The sequence below is a fragment of the Thermobia domestica genome, chromosome 12 (assembly GCF_964235325.1).
Source record: "Thermobia domestica chromosome 12, izTheDome1.hap1.1, whole genome shotgun sequence".
NCBI classification, from domain to species: domain Eukaryota; kingdom Metazoa; phylum Arthropoda; class Insecta; order Zygentoma; family Lepismatidae; genus Thermobia; species Thermobia domestica.
Genome location: NC_137465.1, coordinates 140050776 through 140069991, shown reverse-complemented (window position 1 = coordinate 140069991; position 19216 = coordinate 140050776). Strand labels below are relative to the sequence as shown.

Here is a 19216-nt window from a genome sequence, read left to right as displayed (position 1 = left end):
TTCCCATTGCCAAATGCGCCCAATCGTTCTGGCGTGTCAAAATTTGGGCCGGAATTATAGGAGACCAGCTGACAGGTCCATATATAACACCTCTACTTTCAAATGAACAATATTATCGTACATTTGTACGAAGAAAGTGTTTCCTGAAATCCTGGAACCTATTTCAGTAGTAGTACTTATTCAAATGTGGTATCAGCTATACACTTCACTCAGGGGCGCCCGAAGAACATTTTCTAGAGGGAGCTCCATCACCATGGTTGCTGTATTACGTCTGGTATTTCTGCTATTTAACATACGTGGTTTGCGATATTACGTATACATTTTCGTGAGCCAGAGGAGGGGCCCGGGACCCACCCTGCCTTCCCCTTCGGGTGCCCATGACTTCACTGCATAACTTCGTGAGTATCTCCATAATACATTTGGAATGAGGTTGATCGGTCGCTGCGGTGGCTTCACCTGTGCTCTCACCAGATTTGTAGCCTATAGACTTTTTCCCTTGGTGTGCCATGAAGGAGATTGTTTATGAGATCCCAATGGAGAGTTTGGAAATTCTAGTAGGAGGAATTGTGGCAGCTCCAGAACAAATACGTGAAACGCTAGTCATCTTTCAACGAGATCCTCAGAACCGGCGCAGAAAATATACGAGGAGTTTTAATGTTTGTGGAAACTATTTCGAGCAGTTTCCTTAATGTGTTAGCAGAGGTTACGCTATAGTACAGGGTGATTATACTTCATATTCAACGTAGTGGCTTCTACTTTTGGCTGCAGGACAGTAACAAATTGATGTCATTGTCGTGTGCTGTGTGTAAAACTGGTTTTTCACGTTTAGCGTTGCCTTGTTTCAAAGAACAGAAAAATAGCAAAAGCATGCGATCTTGTTTCGCAGAAGAGAGATTTTTCACATAGGTTTTCATATCCACGAAGAAATTGAATGTCCCACTGAGAGCCGGAAATTCGTATTATTATTCAGTTCAAAATCTTTTGTCGTGACCTATTCTATCGACGAATTGAAGCTTAAAATATATTAAGCGATAATAATAGTTATAGTGCTGTATGGTTGCGAAACATGGACACTGACGGAAGAACACAAAATGAAAGTATTTCAGACGAATATTCAGACCCAAGAGGAATGGGGAATGGTGGAAACTGAGTAATTTATATCATTTACCAAACATTCTTAGGATCATCAATTCTAAAAGGCACAGGTGAGCAGATTATGTAGCCACGATGGAAGAAAGTAGAAACGCTTCCAAAGTTTTAATTGGAAACTCGATCAAAAAACGACCATTAGAAAGCTCTAGGCACAGGTGTGAGAGCAAATGATTTTTTTATGTGTCTATTTATTTTGCTCTTGTTCCGGTAAATTACCATTGAACTTGTGCAACAAGCTTCTGATATATATTGGTAGAAGCTCATAAGAAGAATGGTGACCTTCGTTTATGTTTTGATTTTAAACGAACAGTAAATCGTTATAAGGAAAAGTGTGCCTATCCAATCCCTAGAATCCATGATATTTTGAATCAGTTAATACAGTATGCGGCAAAACAAACAATACTAAAATCAAATCGTTGGCATTTATTTATTTACTTATTTATTGTACGTACAACATAATGAAACATAAGAAATGTTGTCAAATGGATGTCAACTAAACGTTACTCAAGCCATATTGTAAATTTAGGAAGACCTGTGCCTGCATAGCATGTGTTCAAAATGTTGACCATTGCATCGAGCACATTCTTCATAGTGATCCTATAGATCGATGGACAAGTTGGTGACACAAAGTGATGGACATGTTAGTGAGTGATGGGCACATATATATAGGGTGGCCCAAAGTAGGTACATAATGGCACCTAAATCTTAATTACGATTTCAGGCGCTCAAGTTCGAAATGTCCTCATTCAACATTTTAATATTCTTCAAACATACCCAGAAGACTGCGACACACATTACGAAACAAATTTAAGTGCGAATCAGTCTCTTAATATGTGTCGGAACCTGTTAAATCAAATTTTATCTTTAATGCGATAAATTCTTAAACGCGTTGATACATACTCATCAAGCATGAACTAGCTCAGCACTTTTCTCAACAGTATTGCATTCTAAAAATTCCGTATTTTAATTATTTGATACCTTTGTTCTTAAGCTGAACCCAACAACAACACAATTAGTTATTTCCCAAGTATTTAACAAATACTAACAGTGTTATGCTTCACAATATTACTCAAATTATCAAACCATATTTATATCACCCGTCGAATCTTGTAGTAACACATTCTGGTTATAGTTGCACAGGTTATTCCTATTTTCAACGTTCATAATCGTAGGTGTTGTTTTTGAAAGAACTTTATGTCAACCCCGTGCCACTTGCAACACTCTCCCCTTTTTTGTAATCCTGAACTACGTTCTTTGTGATTAACTGTAGCCCCATCTTTCTGGTGGGTTTCTTTTCCGAGTTGATCGTCTCAGGCCCTCATGACTGGTTGTTGCTGATTCCATTTCATTTGGAGATTGTCTTATGGGCAAATGCGGATAATTTCTCCAGCGATTACGTGCCTCCCATAGACGAAATTGGTTTGTTTCCGCTGTTTCTGTTCCATCTGAAATTGCAAGTTTTGTTTTTTTTTCTTTACGAAATTAATCACTTTCTTTATGAAACCTATTAATTTGATGTTCATGGTAAATTCGGGTGGTGTCGTTTACTAATACTTGATATATATTTCTCCCTACTTTCCTTTGTAAGACTCCTTTTATAAATTTGGATATAGATGCCTGGTGATCCTTAACCCATTTTTTGCAAGGTTTCCGCGGCACCAAAAATCTGTCGTTACAATAACAATACAGAAAGAAATGGCTACCGCCCATATTGCAACTGGGTCGCTTGTCCTTCTGCCCACGAAAGTTTGAACATCACTTGATTTCCCGCAAAATGGATTTTCCACATCCTTCCCACTCCTCTGGCCTCAGGGCTCCAGACACCTACATATGGGGTATGCTGAAGGAAGCAATTTTCCGAACAGACAACCCCCTTACCAGTATACTGTAGTTCAGAGAGAAGATTCGCTCATTGTTCTGTCGTTCCAGCAATCTGTATTCACTAACATATCCATCGATCTATAGGACCACTATGAAGAATGTGCTCGATGTAATGGTCAACATTTTGAACACATGATATGCAGGCACGAGTCTTCCTAAATTTACAAGATGGCTTGAGTAACGTTAAGTTGACATCCATTTGACAACATTTCTTATGTTTCATTATGTTGTACGTACAATAAATAAATAAATAAATAAATAAATAAATAAATAAATAAATGCCAACGATGTGATTTTAGTACTGTTTTGCCGCATACTGTACTAACTGATTCAAAATATCATGGATTCTAGGGATTGGATAGGCACACTTTTCCTTATAACGATTTACTGTTCGTTTAAATTCAAAACATAAACGAAGGTCACCATTCTTCTTACGAACTACTACCATTGGAGTTGCCCAATCTGAAAATTCCACTTTGTGTAAAATGTTTAACCTACATATTTGTCTGTATTTTGTTTGACAGAATTTAATAAAGCATTTGGAATTTCATATGCATTTCTATATATTAGGATTGTTTCCTCTTGCATTGAAATTGTAACTTTGTACTCATGTACTGGTTTGTCGATGTTTTCATAAAATACTGACACAAAATCGTTGAAAATTGTTTTTTGGTAATGTTGTATATAATTTTCTTTGCAACAGGTGCTAACAGTTTTTGATTAAGAAAATTCTGAAAGTTTTGTTGTCTCCACATCCTTTTAACACATCGAGCCAATCACGACCCAAAATTATTATTGAAATATCCTTTTGAATGATAACTACATATACTTCATACTGAGTATTCCGTAAGTCAACTATTATGTTGATGGATCCCATGGTGGTGATGGATGAAGTATCTACATTTTTTAAAATATACGGAAACTCATTAACTTGTTTTTCCGGAAATAATTTTTCTTGTATACTAAACATATAGCAGATACTATTGATCCTGTATACAGTAGAAACTGAATATTGCGATTTTCACATAGTAACGATATTGTCACTGGTTTTGATAAGTTGTATTTGCTTAGCCTTATTGGAAACATATTTCACCTTTCTTAATTGTTTGTGTAGATTCTCAATTTCGACTGCCCCAATTATTGCATTCTAAAAAGCCGTATTATAATTATTTGATACCTTTATTCTTAAGCTAAACTCAATAGCAACAAATTAATTATTACCCAAGTGTTTAACAAATACGCTAACAGTGTTATACATCACAACCATACTCAAACTACCAAACCTTACTTATATCACAGATCACATTGCCTAACGGCAAGATTGGTAACTACATCACGGATCACGTAGTCTAATGGACTTATATCATCCGTGGTATCCTGTAGTAACTCATTCTATATATATTTGTACAAGTTATTCCTATTTCTAACGTTCATAATCGTATGTGTTGTTTTCGAAAGCACTTTGTGCTACTTCGTGCCACTGCCAACAAATAGGTTTTAACATTCCACTTTCATTGTTTTTCGTCCACGTCATCAGCCGTCATTCAAGAAATTAAGGTATGTGAGAAGACGAAGAGAAAAGAAGTTACAAACAACAAGTTATGGCAGTACTACGAGTGTATAGATACTTCTGGGCAACTGTATATATACTTGGAATACATAGAGTTGGAAACACTTCAGAAGTCTGGCAAATGTCAGGGCTGTTGGTGACAGTATGATGTTAGGATAAAGTCGCTACTAATTAGGGAGGAGTAGCACGTAAGTGTGCAGTGAGCAATCGGTATAAATTGGGTGACTAGTAATTTCCAAGACTATGTTATGTTGTAGACCTAGAAAGCCATTTAGATTTGCATGTAGAACAGACTAAGAGCAGTCTGGTAGACCTAGCAACGAAGTGTTGGGATCAATATGATGACCAAAAGTCACTTAACTAAAACCATTCTCACGGGCTTATAAATAAAGTAACAATCGCATTGGGAGTCGATGTGACGTCCATAATAACAGCTAGAAGCCCCTTGATATATCTAGAAACCCTACTAACAATCACAAGGGACTCCATATGCTAACCACATATCATTAGCTATAATTAAGTATACATTAATTGCAAACTTGGAGCCAAGCGCTCGACCTTTATTGATTAATGATAGAAATTTTTAGTGCATCAATTGTTTCCGTGAACAAAGAGAACATGCGAATATTTGAACTTAGCATATCAACGAAAAGCATAAGGACTTTGAAAAACTTTGTTCGCAGAATAAAATGAAAAGGTCATTGTCCTATTTTTAATGCTGAAAAATCTTTTTCTATTATTTGCAGTGAGAATTCGCACGCCGAATGCTTTTCCGAGGTTAGACCTATGGGCATCCTGTTTTTGGTGATAATATCTTAATGGTATATGTTGCGAAAAGCACAACATACATAATTCAGCGCAACGTGTAATCCTCTACCTCGGTAGACCAGCCCTAGTTCCTACCATCCTTCAAAAACGTTTTTTGAAAGAGGAACCACTGGACAAAACCACCGAGATACAAGTTTATTTTTGCACTACGCGTAATGTAGCAAACACATACTTTCCATAAATTCCGCAAAAATTCCGCTTCAATTTATCTCTCTATAACCTTAAAGTAAAAATAGTTTTTTCAATAAGCAAATACCAAAATCGTGGGTAAGGATCTAAACTACTTCTCTCTGAAATTTCAAATCCCCAAAATTCAAAGGCAGTTAACAATTTATTATAACAAAATCTATAGGTAACAGCAACCGAATAAATTCTCAAGAAGTAAGCAATATAGTAGAAATTGATAAACATAGATAAACTTTAAATATTCCAAAACAATCCCAGCCTTTTCTTGATAAGGAACAATTATGTTGCATTCGAACCAAACGAAGTTTTTCTCTCTCGCCTTTTCTATTTTTTCTTTTTTCACAAGAATGTTTAACAGATCCTTTTTTCAATATGGAATCCCCATTCAAGGTTCCAAAATCGAAGAGGGGTTATGATCGAATATAATGTACGGTTACTTCTTTTACTCTAGTTTTCCCTCTTTCCTCTTCTGCCATTAAATTTAAAGACCACAAGTAAGCCTGACTCCAGCCAGGAAAAATAAATATTTTCAATGACTGAATTCTCTACGATTTTAAATAAACAAAATTCCAAAACAGATTGTGTCCCTTAAGTATTACTCACTTCTTTATCTTGAATCACACACATTATAAGTTAAAGCTTATGAAGGCTCTCCAAACTGTACTTACTTACGCTTAATTCTATAACCAAATACCTGTCATTCCAATTATTTGATTTTGATTATTACCTACAAATTTCAACATTCAACAGCTGGTATATACCTTTTGCAAAACCAAACATGGAGTTTAATCCTTATTTGAGGATTTTCAGTTTTCTCTAGCCACACAGTATTGGGCGTTGGTTTACTTAGGACACGGAAAGGCCCGCCATAAATTGGCGCGATCTTTGGATTAAATTGTTTTTCAGCAGATAATTTCAACATCTGTTTCACCAAACAGAGTATCCAATTTCAAGATTTAGCGGTACATGTTTTTGTGAATATACTTTTTCGCTGTGTTTCCAGTATCTTTCAATATTCTTACAAATATTCTCAAATTTCTGTTCTTTATTTTAATCTTCGTCCAAAACTTCAAGGTCCATTAACCATTTCGCATCCAAAGAATGGAAAAACTTCCTTCACATAAAAGCTTCACAAGGTGTGACGCCAATAATTTCACTTTGGCTCATGTTGATAGTAAACGCTATTTTCGATAGTAAGTGGGCCCAATTCTTTTGATTCTTATCAACATATGCTCTGATCAAATTTTTTTACCGAATGCACCGTTCTTTCTGACTGATTCGAAGAAGGGTTATATGGGGAGGTTTTTATTCCTCTAATACCATAGGTTATAAAAATTGTGTGGAGTATTCGGAAACAAAGTAAGATGCTCCATCATGGAGGACTTTCCCTGGAAAACCGTACCGTAGAAACAGTTTCAATAATTGGAACAAATAATTTTAGAGGATAAACACCTCAAAGGTTCTAACATTACAAATCTGCTCAATTAATCAGTTACGACTAAGATATATTCGTAACCTGAACTTTTTGGAAGGAGACCGGCCGTGTTAATATGCCAAACATAATTTGGGTGTTTTATTTTCCTAGAATAATATAATCCCATTCGTTTTGAACCGCTTTCTTTACAAGTTTGACAAATATGGTCCTTTTTTATATACTCTTTTATATGTTCAACCATATGAGGCCATGTATGACGAGAAGACACCTTCGCTATTGTCTTTCTTACACCCATGTATCCACCATTAATTAAGGATTGGTGAGTATATTCAATAATAGAATTGATTAATGCTGGAGGAATAACAACTCGAAAATAATTTCCACCTTTCCCTTTTGTTTTCTTCAAATATTTTGTTGCAATTTATACTGCCTTACCTTTTCCTTTCGTTCTAGTTTATCAATAATCTCTTTAAGATGAGGATCCTTACGCTGTTGTTCTGCTAAGGGTTCACTCAAATTAGGATACTTCCAGAAATTGACAAATGAAACATTTACGGTTTTCCCTCAATCCTTTACTAGTTCTACTTTCTCATCTTTGGTATAAAACTCTAAATGATTTCCAACCCTGGACAAAAAATCTGCGACTGAATTGTCTAATATTCTTATATAGACAATTCGGAATTTATATCGAGCTATTTTCTCAAGTAAGTTTCCATAGCGTCTCTGGCGCTTATGATTTGTTAAAGGCAAATTAAACTTTTTGAATCAGAATATACTACAAATGGATTATATAAATAGTATTCAAACAAATGCATAAAAATTTCATCTCCAGCTCATAAATATTCTTACTCCAATCAGATGGAGGAATAGTTTTGAGAACAGGGAAACTGGCCGCAAATTCCCTTTTTCACCATATTCACCATCCCTGCATCTTCCAGTCAACAGGAAGAGCTGTTTGTGGTCCATGGAGTGGAAGCCTTCGCTGTGACGTCAGCTACCCACTTGCGGAGCTGCTCTCGGCTTCAAGCTAACTACTTAGTGCCTGACAAGTCAGGGTTGACACTTACTAGTGCGGAAGCATTGAAAGGGGTTTTCATTTATAAATGAGTTTTTATACAATTATAATAATTAATCGTATCATATGTCCGATCAGGACATGCCACACCTTACTACACTCAGGGCGCACTTTCGAAGCATCATCTCAAATTTGTTAAGAACGGTTCAGTCATTTCGGACAGGTGTCCAGACAAACGAACGCCTAAGTCGATTGACGACGAGCTTCATTTTGAAAAACTTTTTTCGGATAAGAAACGAAAAGGCCTTCGCCCTATTTTAAATGCTGAAAATTCTCTTTTCCATTATTCACAATAAGAATTCGCGTTCCAGATACTTTTTTTAATGTTAAGTATGTGTGCATCCCGCTTTCTATGATTACTGCTCAATGGAATATATAATCGAGACATGCTACCCTTACAGCACACAACGCTCACTCTTCATGTAAACTTTGATTACGGACAGCTCAGACATCTAGGAGGAGAATCCAGACAAACGGACACCTAAGTTTAGTAAAGACCTTCGCTCCAACCATCTGGTAGGACCAGAAATCCAGTGACAATGTACTGACAAAACATCACGCAACTAAAAACCGTCTGGTAAGCTTAGAAATTCAGTAACAACCACATTGATGTCGATTGGCTGATCGTACATCACTCAACTTAAATCCTTGTGGTAGGACTAGAAGCTCAGTAAGAATAGTGTTTGGGTCAATGTCGGGACCACTAAATGCTATCTGGTTGTCCTAGAAATACAGTAAATATCGTTTTGGGATTGATGTGCTTATCACACATCACTCAGCTAAAATCGTTTGGTAGATCATAGTTCCGTTCGGGTTCGGAGTGAATTTTATTATTATTATTCTTATTATTCTTATTATTACCTGTAAATTAAGTATAACGTGATGGTTTTAGAAATTTGATGCTGAGAAATTTGATGCTCTACCACTGATCTCTTCACAGGAAATCGCGTCCAGGAGCAAGCACACCTTTAAGTATGAGCTCCAAAATGCAACAGAACATGCAATTTCGTTTCCACTACGTTAAGAATACTGTAAAGATGATTTAGAACTTTACGCAATTACGAGACGTAACTCAAGAAGGAACCTATCAATGACTATATACCAGTCAAGTAACATTAGGCCTTAGTGAACTTAAAAAAATACTTGTGCTTTGAAACACTTGTCATAATTGCCCTTCTTTATTTGCGTTCTAAATTGTGGATTGTTATGTGCCTGGCAAGACAGGGAAGGTTGGCTTGGTGCACAAGAGGGGTGATGTCAATAGTAAATTTATTATTCTGAGCAGAAATGCTTATGCTAAAATTATAATCCTCTGCCAGTGTACATACAATGATTATAATTATTTATATTACATGAGGTGCGTAGCGGTAAGTAAATTTCGCTGTTCAATGAGGAATGATGCCCAGTGTCAGTCTTTACATTAATTGCAAAGCACTACCCAACTGAAATCACTAAAAAAATACCGTTTACGCCAACTTAAAAACAGATTATATGCTATGTTGACGTAAACCGCCTCAGGAGGAATCTTTAATAAAGTTATGAGGAGTAAATAAATTTGCTTCAATCCTTCAAAATTTATTTTCCTGAAATCATTTGAGTTTTATTCGTTACCAGGTTCTCGGAATACAGCGAAGGAGGCGTCGTATAACGTAACGCAATATTTGCAAAAATCAATTAGAAATGATATATTATCGCAGCGGTGCGATTACACAAACCGCTAGAGAATTTACTTCATTTGTATCGACCCGTTCGGGAGGCATATTTTTATTCCTGCCCCAGCCTAGCCAAGGCTCATTTTCATTGGCTGATGAGATCACGTGTCAACCTTCTTTTCGCCATATTTTTCATTGTATTCTTCTTGGAACACAAGCCACGAGGTGGGTTGAAAGTGTATGCTGATAAGAGAGTATTTCGCACATTGAGTAATCAATTTCCGACGATACCCTAACAAAAAGAAGGCGATGGAGCAGATAAATGTTATAAAATAGGTTGTCGATCAGTATTTACTGAACCAATTGCAATTCTGAAATCCACTTATCCTCGAAGTTTGTTGTATGCTGAAGGAGGTTGTATGTCTTTTGTTATCAATTACATTGTATAATCTCTAACTTATTACTGATAATTCTTTTTTTGCTAGCCAAAGGCTAGCTCCCTTGCGAGGGTTACGCCCTCTATCCGGGGTGAGAGGTGAAAGTACTGGTGCAGAAAGGAGATTGGAGCCGGTCTATGAGATGAAGAGGAAATCTGGAATATTATTTATACAGATATCACTTTATTATATTACATCTTTATTTCATAATATTGCGGTATTCATTTGCACATTATGATCTTGTGATCATAATCATTAGGGCAGGAAAAAGATGATGGTGAGGTTCACTTCACAGGACAAACACAAACAATTTGTTAAAAAGACGAATGCTTGTTATCTTCTTGTCCAGGGGCTACTCTGGACAGTGATGAAGACATGTGAAGCCCTGTTAGTATAATGGATTTACAGTGCAGTATATGTGGGTGAAACATGATAGGGAAGATGGTCGGAAGAATAGGCAGAAGCGACAAAATTATCCTGGTGGTCAGGTGGCCTCTTTTGTGATAAAGGGAGAAGACCAGAGAGAAAGGACAGGTGACGAAATTATATCCCAGATCATAGTTGCGATCGAGATCCATTGTGTCCACAAGTAGAGGATGCCGTTGCTGAAAGCGGGTAGTAATGAATCTGAGCCTTAATTTTTCGATGTGATGAAGTAGGGTAGGAAACGTTATGCGGTCATACAACTCCTGCGTTGGACTCGGAAGCTTGATTCGGTATGCTAGACGAAAAGCATGTCGTTCGAGCACTTTTAATCTGTTGTAGAAGTAAGGTAATGCACTAGTCCATATGTTAAGACGGGGCGCAAAAATACCTTGTTGGTATTGAGTACTGTAGAAGGCTGTAATCCCCATGTGGTACCAATAAGACATTTAAGAAGGTTTAAACGATTATAGGCCTTGCGAGTGATTTCTTTCAGATGTGGCCGCCAAGTTAGATGATGGTCGATAGTGAGACCGAGGTAAGTGACCTGTTTAGTGGGTTGAATTCTTGTACCGCCGACACTAATGTTGAGGAGATTCGGATTTTTCTGTACTCGAGAGCGCTTGCGAGATGGAATAAAGACAATTGCCTGCGTGTTAGTGGAGTTGATGTGGAGTCGCCACTTATTGCACCATCGAAAGAAGGAGTCAATCGCTATGCTGAGAGAAGAATTAATCTGTTGAATGGTTCGGGCTGTACAGAAAAAAGCAGTGTCATCAGCATATTGAAAAGTGTGCACATTAAGAGGAAGTGCCGGCATGTCAGCTACAAACAGAAGATATAGTAGGGGTGAGAGAGCAGAGCCTTGGGGTACATCAGAGTGAATAAAAACAAAATGAGAGAAGGAGCAATTGATGGTTTTATAAGAGAGGTGGTTAGAAGGAAAGTGAAATATGAATCGGAGATAAGAAAGCTGAAGTCGGAAGCGGTGTAGTTTGAACAGGGGAGTTAAATGCCAAACTTTATCAAAAGCTTTTTCGAGATCGAACATGATGAGACAAGACGGTCGAGCAGTATTATAATGATTTGTAATGGGATTTAAGAGTCTGAGCAGTTGATCATTGATGCTAAAATTAGATCTAAATCCAGGCTGATCCACAGGAAGCAAATAATGGGTAGAGAGATGGAGATGAAGTCTCGCAACATTGATGCGCTCGAGAATTTTGCTAAATACGGAGGTTAGCTGTACTGGTCGTTAAGATGCAACATAATCTGGAGGTTTGTTAGGTTTGAGAAACATTAAAGTAGAGGATGTTTTCCAGTCTGAGGGGAAGTAGCCGGTACGAAGTATAAATGTATAGATATAGGAAAGAAGAAGAAGAAGACAGTAAGGTGCTTCTTTGATGTGGCGATAAGTTATCCGATCCAAACCAGGAGCTGTATTACGCTTGCGATTCACGACAGACGAGGTATCGTCAGTAGAGATAGGAGCGGTGAGAGGATTATTGTCGGGAAGACTATGAGTTTCACTCGGTTGTAAGTGAGGTGCTGATAGGTTCAAGATGTCCGTGGGATGCCTCCGGGGAAAGTCTGGTGAAAAAAGAGTGAATGTAGTTTGCAGGTGGTCGGCAAAAGCGTTGACTTTATCTTCATCTGTTTGTAGCGGACAGTCATTAATAAGCAATGGATAAGGCGTCCTGGTAAGCATGCCCGTCAGCAAATTAAAGCGTTTCCAGTACTTAGTTGGGTGCGAAGTTTCTGCCAGGGTGTTGCAAGGTCTTGGTATAGAGGCATATTCCGCCATAAAATCCTTGGCTCTTGGGTCTAACCTAGGAGTTGAGTAACTGGAACAAAATTTACAGAATTCATACCTCTTCAGCTTTCAATAAAAACGAAATAAAATAAAATTTCCCATTTGTGAGTTCAAAGGCGGAACGGGGATATCACCCTAAAAAATTGTTCAAATAGGATAAAACTTGCAAATTTTAATCAGTGTGACATCCTGAGAACAAAGGTCTAAATGGTTTTTAATTTTTTCTGTTTCTATTTGGAGAAAGCAGATGGGGCATGTTCCTCCATAAAATCCTAAAATCCGGGTCTTGTTTCTAACCTAGGAGTTGAGCGATTGGAATGAAACTTGCAGGATTCATTGCTCTTCAGCCTACATGCGGAAAAATAACATTTTTCTTTTCCACATTACTAAAAAATTGTTCAAATAGAATAGAACTTACAAATTTTAATCTTGACAACGTCCTGAAAACATAAATAATTTTTAATATTTTATATTCTTATTTGGGGGGAGCAGAGTGGTGCATATTCCCCTAAAATTCTATGGTTCGGCTCTTGTGTTTTGGAACCGAACTATATTGTTAGATGGAGGACTGTACCCCTCTGCTCCCTCCAAAAGGAATAGAGTTTTTTCTGTTCTCAGGACACTACTTAAATTAAAATTTGTAAGTTTTTTCCATTTGGACAACTTTAAGGATCGAGACACCTGTCCCTCCTCTATACGTGGAAATGGAATATTTTATTTTTTCCTCGTTTTTATTGTAAGCGGAAGAGCTATTAATCACGGAAGTTTCGTTCCAATCGCTCAACTCCTTCTTGGATAAACTCAAGAGCCGAAACATAGGATTTTATGGAGGAATATGGCCCCTCTGCTCCTTCCAAATAGTAATAGAAAAGTTTTAAAACTATTTCTGTTTTTAGGACGTTATTCAAACTAAAATTTTAAGTTTTGTCTCATTTGGACAATTTTTCGAACCATAGGATTTTATAAAGGAATATGCCCCCTCTGCTCCCTTTATGTAGGAATAGAAAAAATAAAATATTTTCTGTTCTTAGGATCTTACTCGAATTAAAATTTATAAGTTTCCCTCATTTGGTCAATTTTTGAAGGTCATGCATCCCGTCCTAACTTTGTATTCGCAAATGGAAAATGTTATTTTTTCCCGTTTTTATTGTAGGTTGGAGAGCTATGAATCCTGCAAGTTTCGTCCCAATATCTCAACGCAGTAGTAGTGATCCCTCTATGGCAAACCGATTTAGCAAAATTTTCTCGATTCTGATTGGCTGATAGAGATCACGTGAATTTAGGCCCCGCCCACGCGGAAAAGTCAAATTTTAGCCACGCCCCAGGTCACGTGATATGACGTCATGAGCTACCCTGCAGGGAAATCCCTCACTCTGGATTTTTGAAATTCCTTCCCTTTTACGGGTAAGATGAGTGCTTTGGTACCACGATGCTGATTGTCTGCTAGAAGTCACGTGATCTTAGTCCCTGGGACTTTTGAAATTCGTTCCCTTTTACGGGTAAGATGAGTGCTTTGATACCTTGATTTTGATTGGCTGATAGAGGTCACGTGATCTTAGGTCCTGGGATATTTGAAATTCGTCTCCTTTTATGGGTATCCTTTTTGATGAGTATTTTGGTACCTCGATTCTGATTGGCTGATAGCCGTCACATGATTTCAGACCCACCACACCGTGAACAGGTTACATGGTATTTCGCTATGAGTCATTTGTGAGTAAATACCTCACTCTGAATTTTTGAAATTCGTTTCCTTTTACGTGTAAGATGAGTGCTTTGGTACCTCGATCCTGATTGATACTGGATGCTGTATTTTTTTCTTCTTTGCGAGTAAGGATGGAATGATCTTTGGTCCTGCATATTTTATGAGAGATGGAAATGGTGACTTGTCCACGGCATTGATTTGTAATCATTTCTTTTAGGGTGTTGAAGTTTAATTGCTGTCCTGCATTGTAGTTTAAAGTAGATCCTCTAATTTTGCATATATAACAGCTGACGTTCGTGTCTGGATTATATATTTCTAAGCTGTAATTTTTCGGACCTACACTAACAAATGTCTTGATGTAGGCTCGTTGTCCATAAGAATCCATCTCATCTGATAAACATCCCAAATACGCGGAAGGTTCAATGGTTGGTTCCCCCAGTTTTTCTGTAAATATCACAGAATCAGTGTCGAAATATAAAACACGTTCCTGCAACATTTCCAGGTACTTGTACAGTTTCAGACATACCTGACATGCTGTAAACGCTCCTAAAACGAAATTGGTATTTCGATTTTGAACATGGGCATGTTCATTGTACTCCCAGAACGCATACAACATGGTATCATTGATGGGTACAATTTGATGGAGTTTAATGTCGGGGGAAGTGAGTTTTTCATAAAATTCTTCTTCCGGCCGATCAATAATTGTGCTCTGGCTAAAGTTTGAACGCTGACAAAGCTTTCCCCATAGAGAGTTAACACAAAGCTTAGATAAACTTCTTCGTGCAGGATTATTTTAAATTTTGGTCGGATCCAAAGCAATATCTTCAAGCTCCAGAACGGTTTATATAAATTTTGTTTTGTCCTCTTCTGTGACACATGAACTTGGCCATCCGGAAGCTTCATTTTCGATTTTAAAAATGTGTTGATGTATTCCGTGAACAAGCCACTTGTTTTCGTGATGGGGTCATATTGTTCAATGTCATATTCCCAAATTTCAAAGATTTCCATCGGTTGATATCCTAATTCTATTGCCTTTTGTATTTCGTATGATACCCATGTTCCAGTGAGACGTCGCTCCTGACCGTTGTGCGTACACGTTGCAGTAGGGTCTGGGTTCATTTCTTCAGCACAAGCAGCACACAGCGGGAACAGTAGTTTCTTGTTGCATCGATATGGGAGGAGACCATGATAAAGGTGGCGACTTGGTAATATCGTCATTTTGATCAGACCGTTGACTTTATTTATTGGTGGTATATTCTCATTACCCTGTAGATAAATTCTAGGATGTCCTACAGGGTATTTAGCGCACTTATTGATGAACGGATACAGCAAAACAATATCGAGATATTTTATTTTTTCTCCTGCTTTTTCGTCGACTTGATGGTACAATTTCACACAATTGGCCCTGCCTCCAAAAAAGCTATCTCTTTCATTTAAGGGGCTGCGATTCATGTATGGGCAATTCTTGAGATATGTCGCCGTTGCTGGATTTTGTTTCAAGACTGTTTAAATTCTCACTCCCACATTTCATGTACAATGTATCGCAATTCACGCAGTCTTTTTTTCGTGGCGTCCGTTCATAACGGAATCCCATGGTGTCTTCCGGATTGCCGTAAATGGGTTCATTACGGCATGCAGTAATACGCACTTTACAACCATGATAAAAACAGCCGGCATGCTCATAGACGTGCTCTTCTAACGTCTCAAGATTTTGGTAGTAGTCATCATCATGGAATCCCGCAATAAACACCTCTTTTTGTCCAGCCACATGTAAGATTTGTTTTCCTTTGGTTTTTAAAATGTAGGCCAGCCATTGCATTGCAGCGATCGATTGGGTACTTCTTCATCGATAACCATGTGCTGGTAGAATTCCAATGGTATTAGGCTTGAGGAAATTTCGACGGAATACTAAATTAGAAGCACTTGCAATTGTTATCGTCTCCGAGAAGAGATTCACTTTAGTTTAGTCTTCAAATGGCGTCATAAACGAAACACATGTTTGCCGCAGTAGAATAGTTGCATCTTGAATGCAAAACATCTTGAATGCAATAGTTGATAATTTCCTTCTGGAAATGGAACGTGTCATTACGATGGTCGTTGTACCACTGCATGAACTTGTTCCTGTCTTCAACGGACATTTCATTTGCACCATAATACTTTGTTTCAGGAAGCGGTCCAATATACGTTTGATTTTCCTTTGTGTTGAAGAAATACGGAAAGTATCCTTTGGTTGCAGGTAAATTGAACGCTTTCGACAATTTGCTTAATGCCATAGGCAGGAAGTTTAAAGAGTCAATGAACGTTAGATTATTTAATGTTAAACTCAGTATCTTTGTCCCATTTAATATGACGTCAGGTCTCCATTGACATTGCTCTACCATAGTCTTTAAAATAACATGTAGATCGTAACCCTTCGAATTGTGAGCGAGACAGAAAATCCTATTTATGTTGGGACGACGTTTCCGCAAGTACTGATGAAAATTATAAATTGGATCCTCTCCTTGGAAAATATTCTGGCGCTGACCACACGTACTGCAAGACTTTTGGATATTGTCATTTTCAAAACATGCATAACATACTTGTTGTGCAACCAATAAATTCGAAACGTGTGCAAACATGTTATCGTCAATGTTCTTGTCCTGCATGGATTCTATATCGTAGAAAATCAATAAGGCTTTCTTTGCGTGCATGAGTGAAGGACCACCAGGTTTCAAGCATTCGCGATCAGAAAACATGAAACATTGATGCGATCCTGGAGCAATCTTCTTACATACATTACAAAAGATCTCATTACAGTCATGAATACGTTGTCCAGTATGCACAAAATAATATACTTTGTAACATTTAGTACATTGCTTCACCATTTTACATAGGTATAATGTTTACTCCATAGCATGATAATCCAAATAGAGCAAACATTTCATTAGATAGTCTAGATAGTATGTTTGCTCGACCGTTGACGATGAAACAAGCTATTATAAATAATATCTCCTTTCAACGCCAACTACACATAAGCAAAGATTCTAAATACAACCTTTAAAAACACCAAAAATTCAGCATCATATTTCCGAAAAGATAATAAACTCCACAAACAATAAGTGAAAATAATTTCTGCACCATGCACTCAAACGAATTACCACGAGGCGTGAGGAGATGACATGCACAATCGTAGCGAACACTCAAAAATAGATTAAAAAATTTTAATGGTTAAAATATACTCACATTGTCTTACATCATGGAAAGGTAATTATGACAATAATATTTCTAGATGCGTCTTATCTTGTGTAATATACATGGATTCAACTATGCAAATAACATGACTATATAATGGAATTCTGCAGCAGTGTAAAATATGTTGTTATGTATTCGTCTGTTCGGCGCCAAGTAAGTTGCCTACCGCCAAATCTCTTCAGCTCTCGCTGTTTGCGTGGGTTTCACGCGTTGAGTGACGTAAGAGCGGACAGAGCCGTGATTGGCTGGAGAAACGCTAGCCAAGGTCAAACCAGCTGCCTGCCTCCTCTGTGTGAGAGAACGCACACATAGAAACGTCGTCTGCTAGTAAGTGACAGTCCTTTTAATTAAAAAGAGAATTAAACTGCTTGAACTGCATACAGCCAAAATAATGAATAAATGAGTTTATGACAAATGGCACCCGAACAGCTGATAGGTAAAGTTCTGATGAGATACGTTTATCCTAAGAACCCTGGCAACACTTATAGTTTGTGTCTACGTATGACGGGACACACTGTATAATATTTTGACGTACACATGGGTTGAGTTATAGTTCACACAAACACTTCACTTACTGCTGCAATCACGACTATATAAAATGTTTATTCAGTCCATAAATATGTAATATATCAATAAATGTATAGATATATATTTATTATAGTCTTGATAGTTTAAAGGTAAGTTCACTTAATACTTGAAGGAATTAAATATTTAACACATATACTAAAATATTGCTAATAATATGAATAAAATGAGAAAACACTTCAAACAATGAATTAATTTCAACTTATAAATCACTTTCGCTTTTGCAATTAATTGAACAAAACAAGAAAAATGAATATTGAAATGAATATATATATATATATATATATATATATATATATATATATATATATATATATATATGTATTTTCAGTTCGAATAATAATACTTCACTGTTCGATTATAACACACTGTTTATACTTTTACTATCTGCATACGTCACACTGTCCAAGTTGTCCACTATTCACAATCCACACCATGCTCCAGAACAATGTCCAGTCCATAGGCCATCCTCTTCGTTCATTCTCTTCCCATTGAATGAACCCTCGACGACTAACTCTTCTGCTCCTATCTTCTTCCCATTGGATAGGGCTAGGTCCATCGGTGGAAGTTCTAGACGGTCTCTGCAGGCCATAGTCCTTTATTCACGTAGGACTATTTTCCAAAATTCGGCGTCAATATGAAGATGCATGGAATACTGTAACTTATTGCGTATAAACTTATTCAACGTATAATTTGCATCTTCCCCCTTTTTTTGACTTAAAGTCTGCTGCACCTGCTACTTCTGCATTCGTGTTAAGGCGAGGTGAATAGGGTGTGTGTTCTTCTTATGGTTAGACCTACGCGTGTTCTTCTTTGTGTTGTATTCTTCATGTATGTATATCAAGTGTATGTTCCTTACATGTTACATGTAATTATTATAATAAGGTTAAAATAACATGATTATGGTTAAAAGGAAGTTGACTTGGGATGGGTTAAGAAAAGAAAAGTAAGTATTTCTTCTTTCATTTTTTTCAAATCCCTTCATGAGTATTAACCACGACAAGCACGTCCCAATCCTCAATGCCTTCGTGCAACTTCATCGAATAAGTACATGGTACACGATAAATTAATATTGAAATATACCTATATAGGACATGATGGTGAGTAATATATATATATATATAGAGAGAGAGAGAGAGAGATAATATAATAAGCCTATAGATTTAACCTTAATGATGACTGTTACGTGAATACTATAATGAAGAGAGAAATAAACCAATATAAGCTCGAATGATGGAGAATTATA

At 37.2% G+C, this 19216-nt stretch overlaps 1 protein-coding gene across 1 annotated transcript in view; it reads right to left on the bottom strand.

Annotated features, from left to right (window-relative positions):
- LOC145666123 (vacuolar protein sorting-associated protein 45-like) overlaps positions 1-18562 on the bottom strand; it is a 34215-nt gene extending 15653 nt beyond the window's left edge. Inside the window, exon 1 of the mRNA XM_081733208.1 lies at positions 18405-18562. Coding sequence (XP_081589334.1) covers positions 18405-18562 — 158 coding nt within the window. The remainder of the gene's footprint in view (positions 1-18404) is intronic.
- Between the last annotated feature and the right edge of the window lie 654 nt (positions 18563-19216).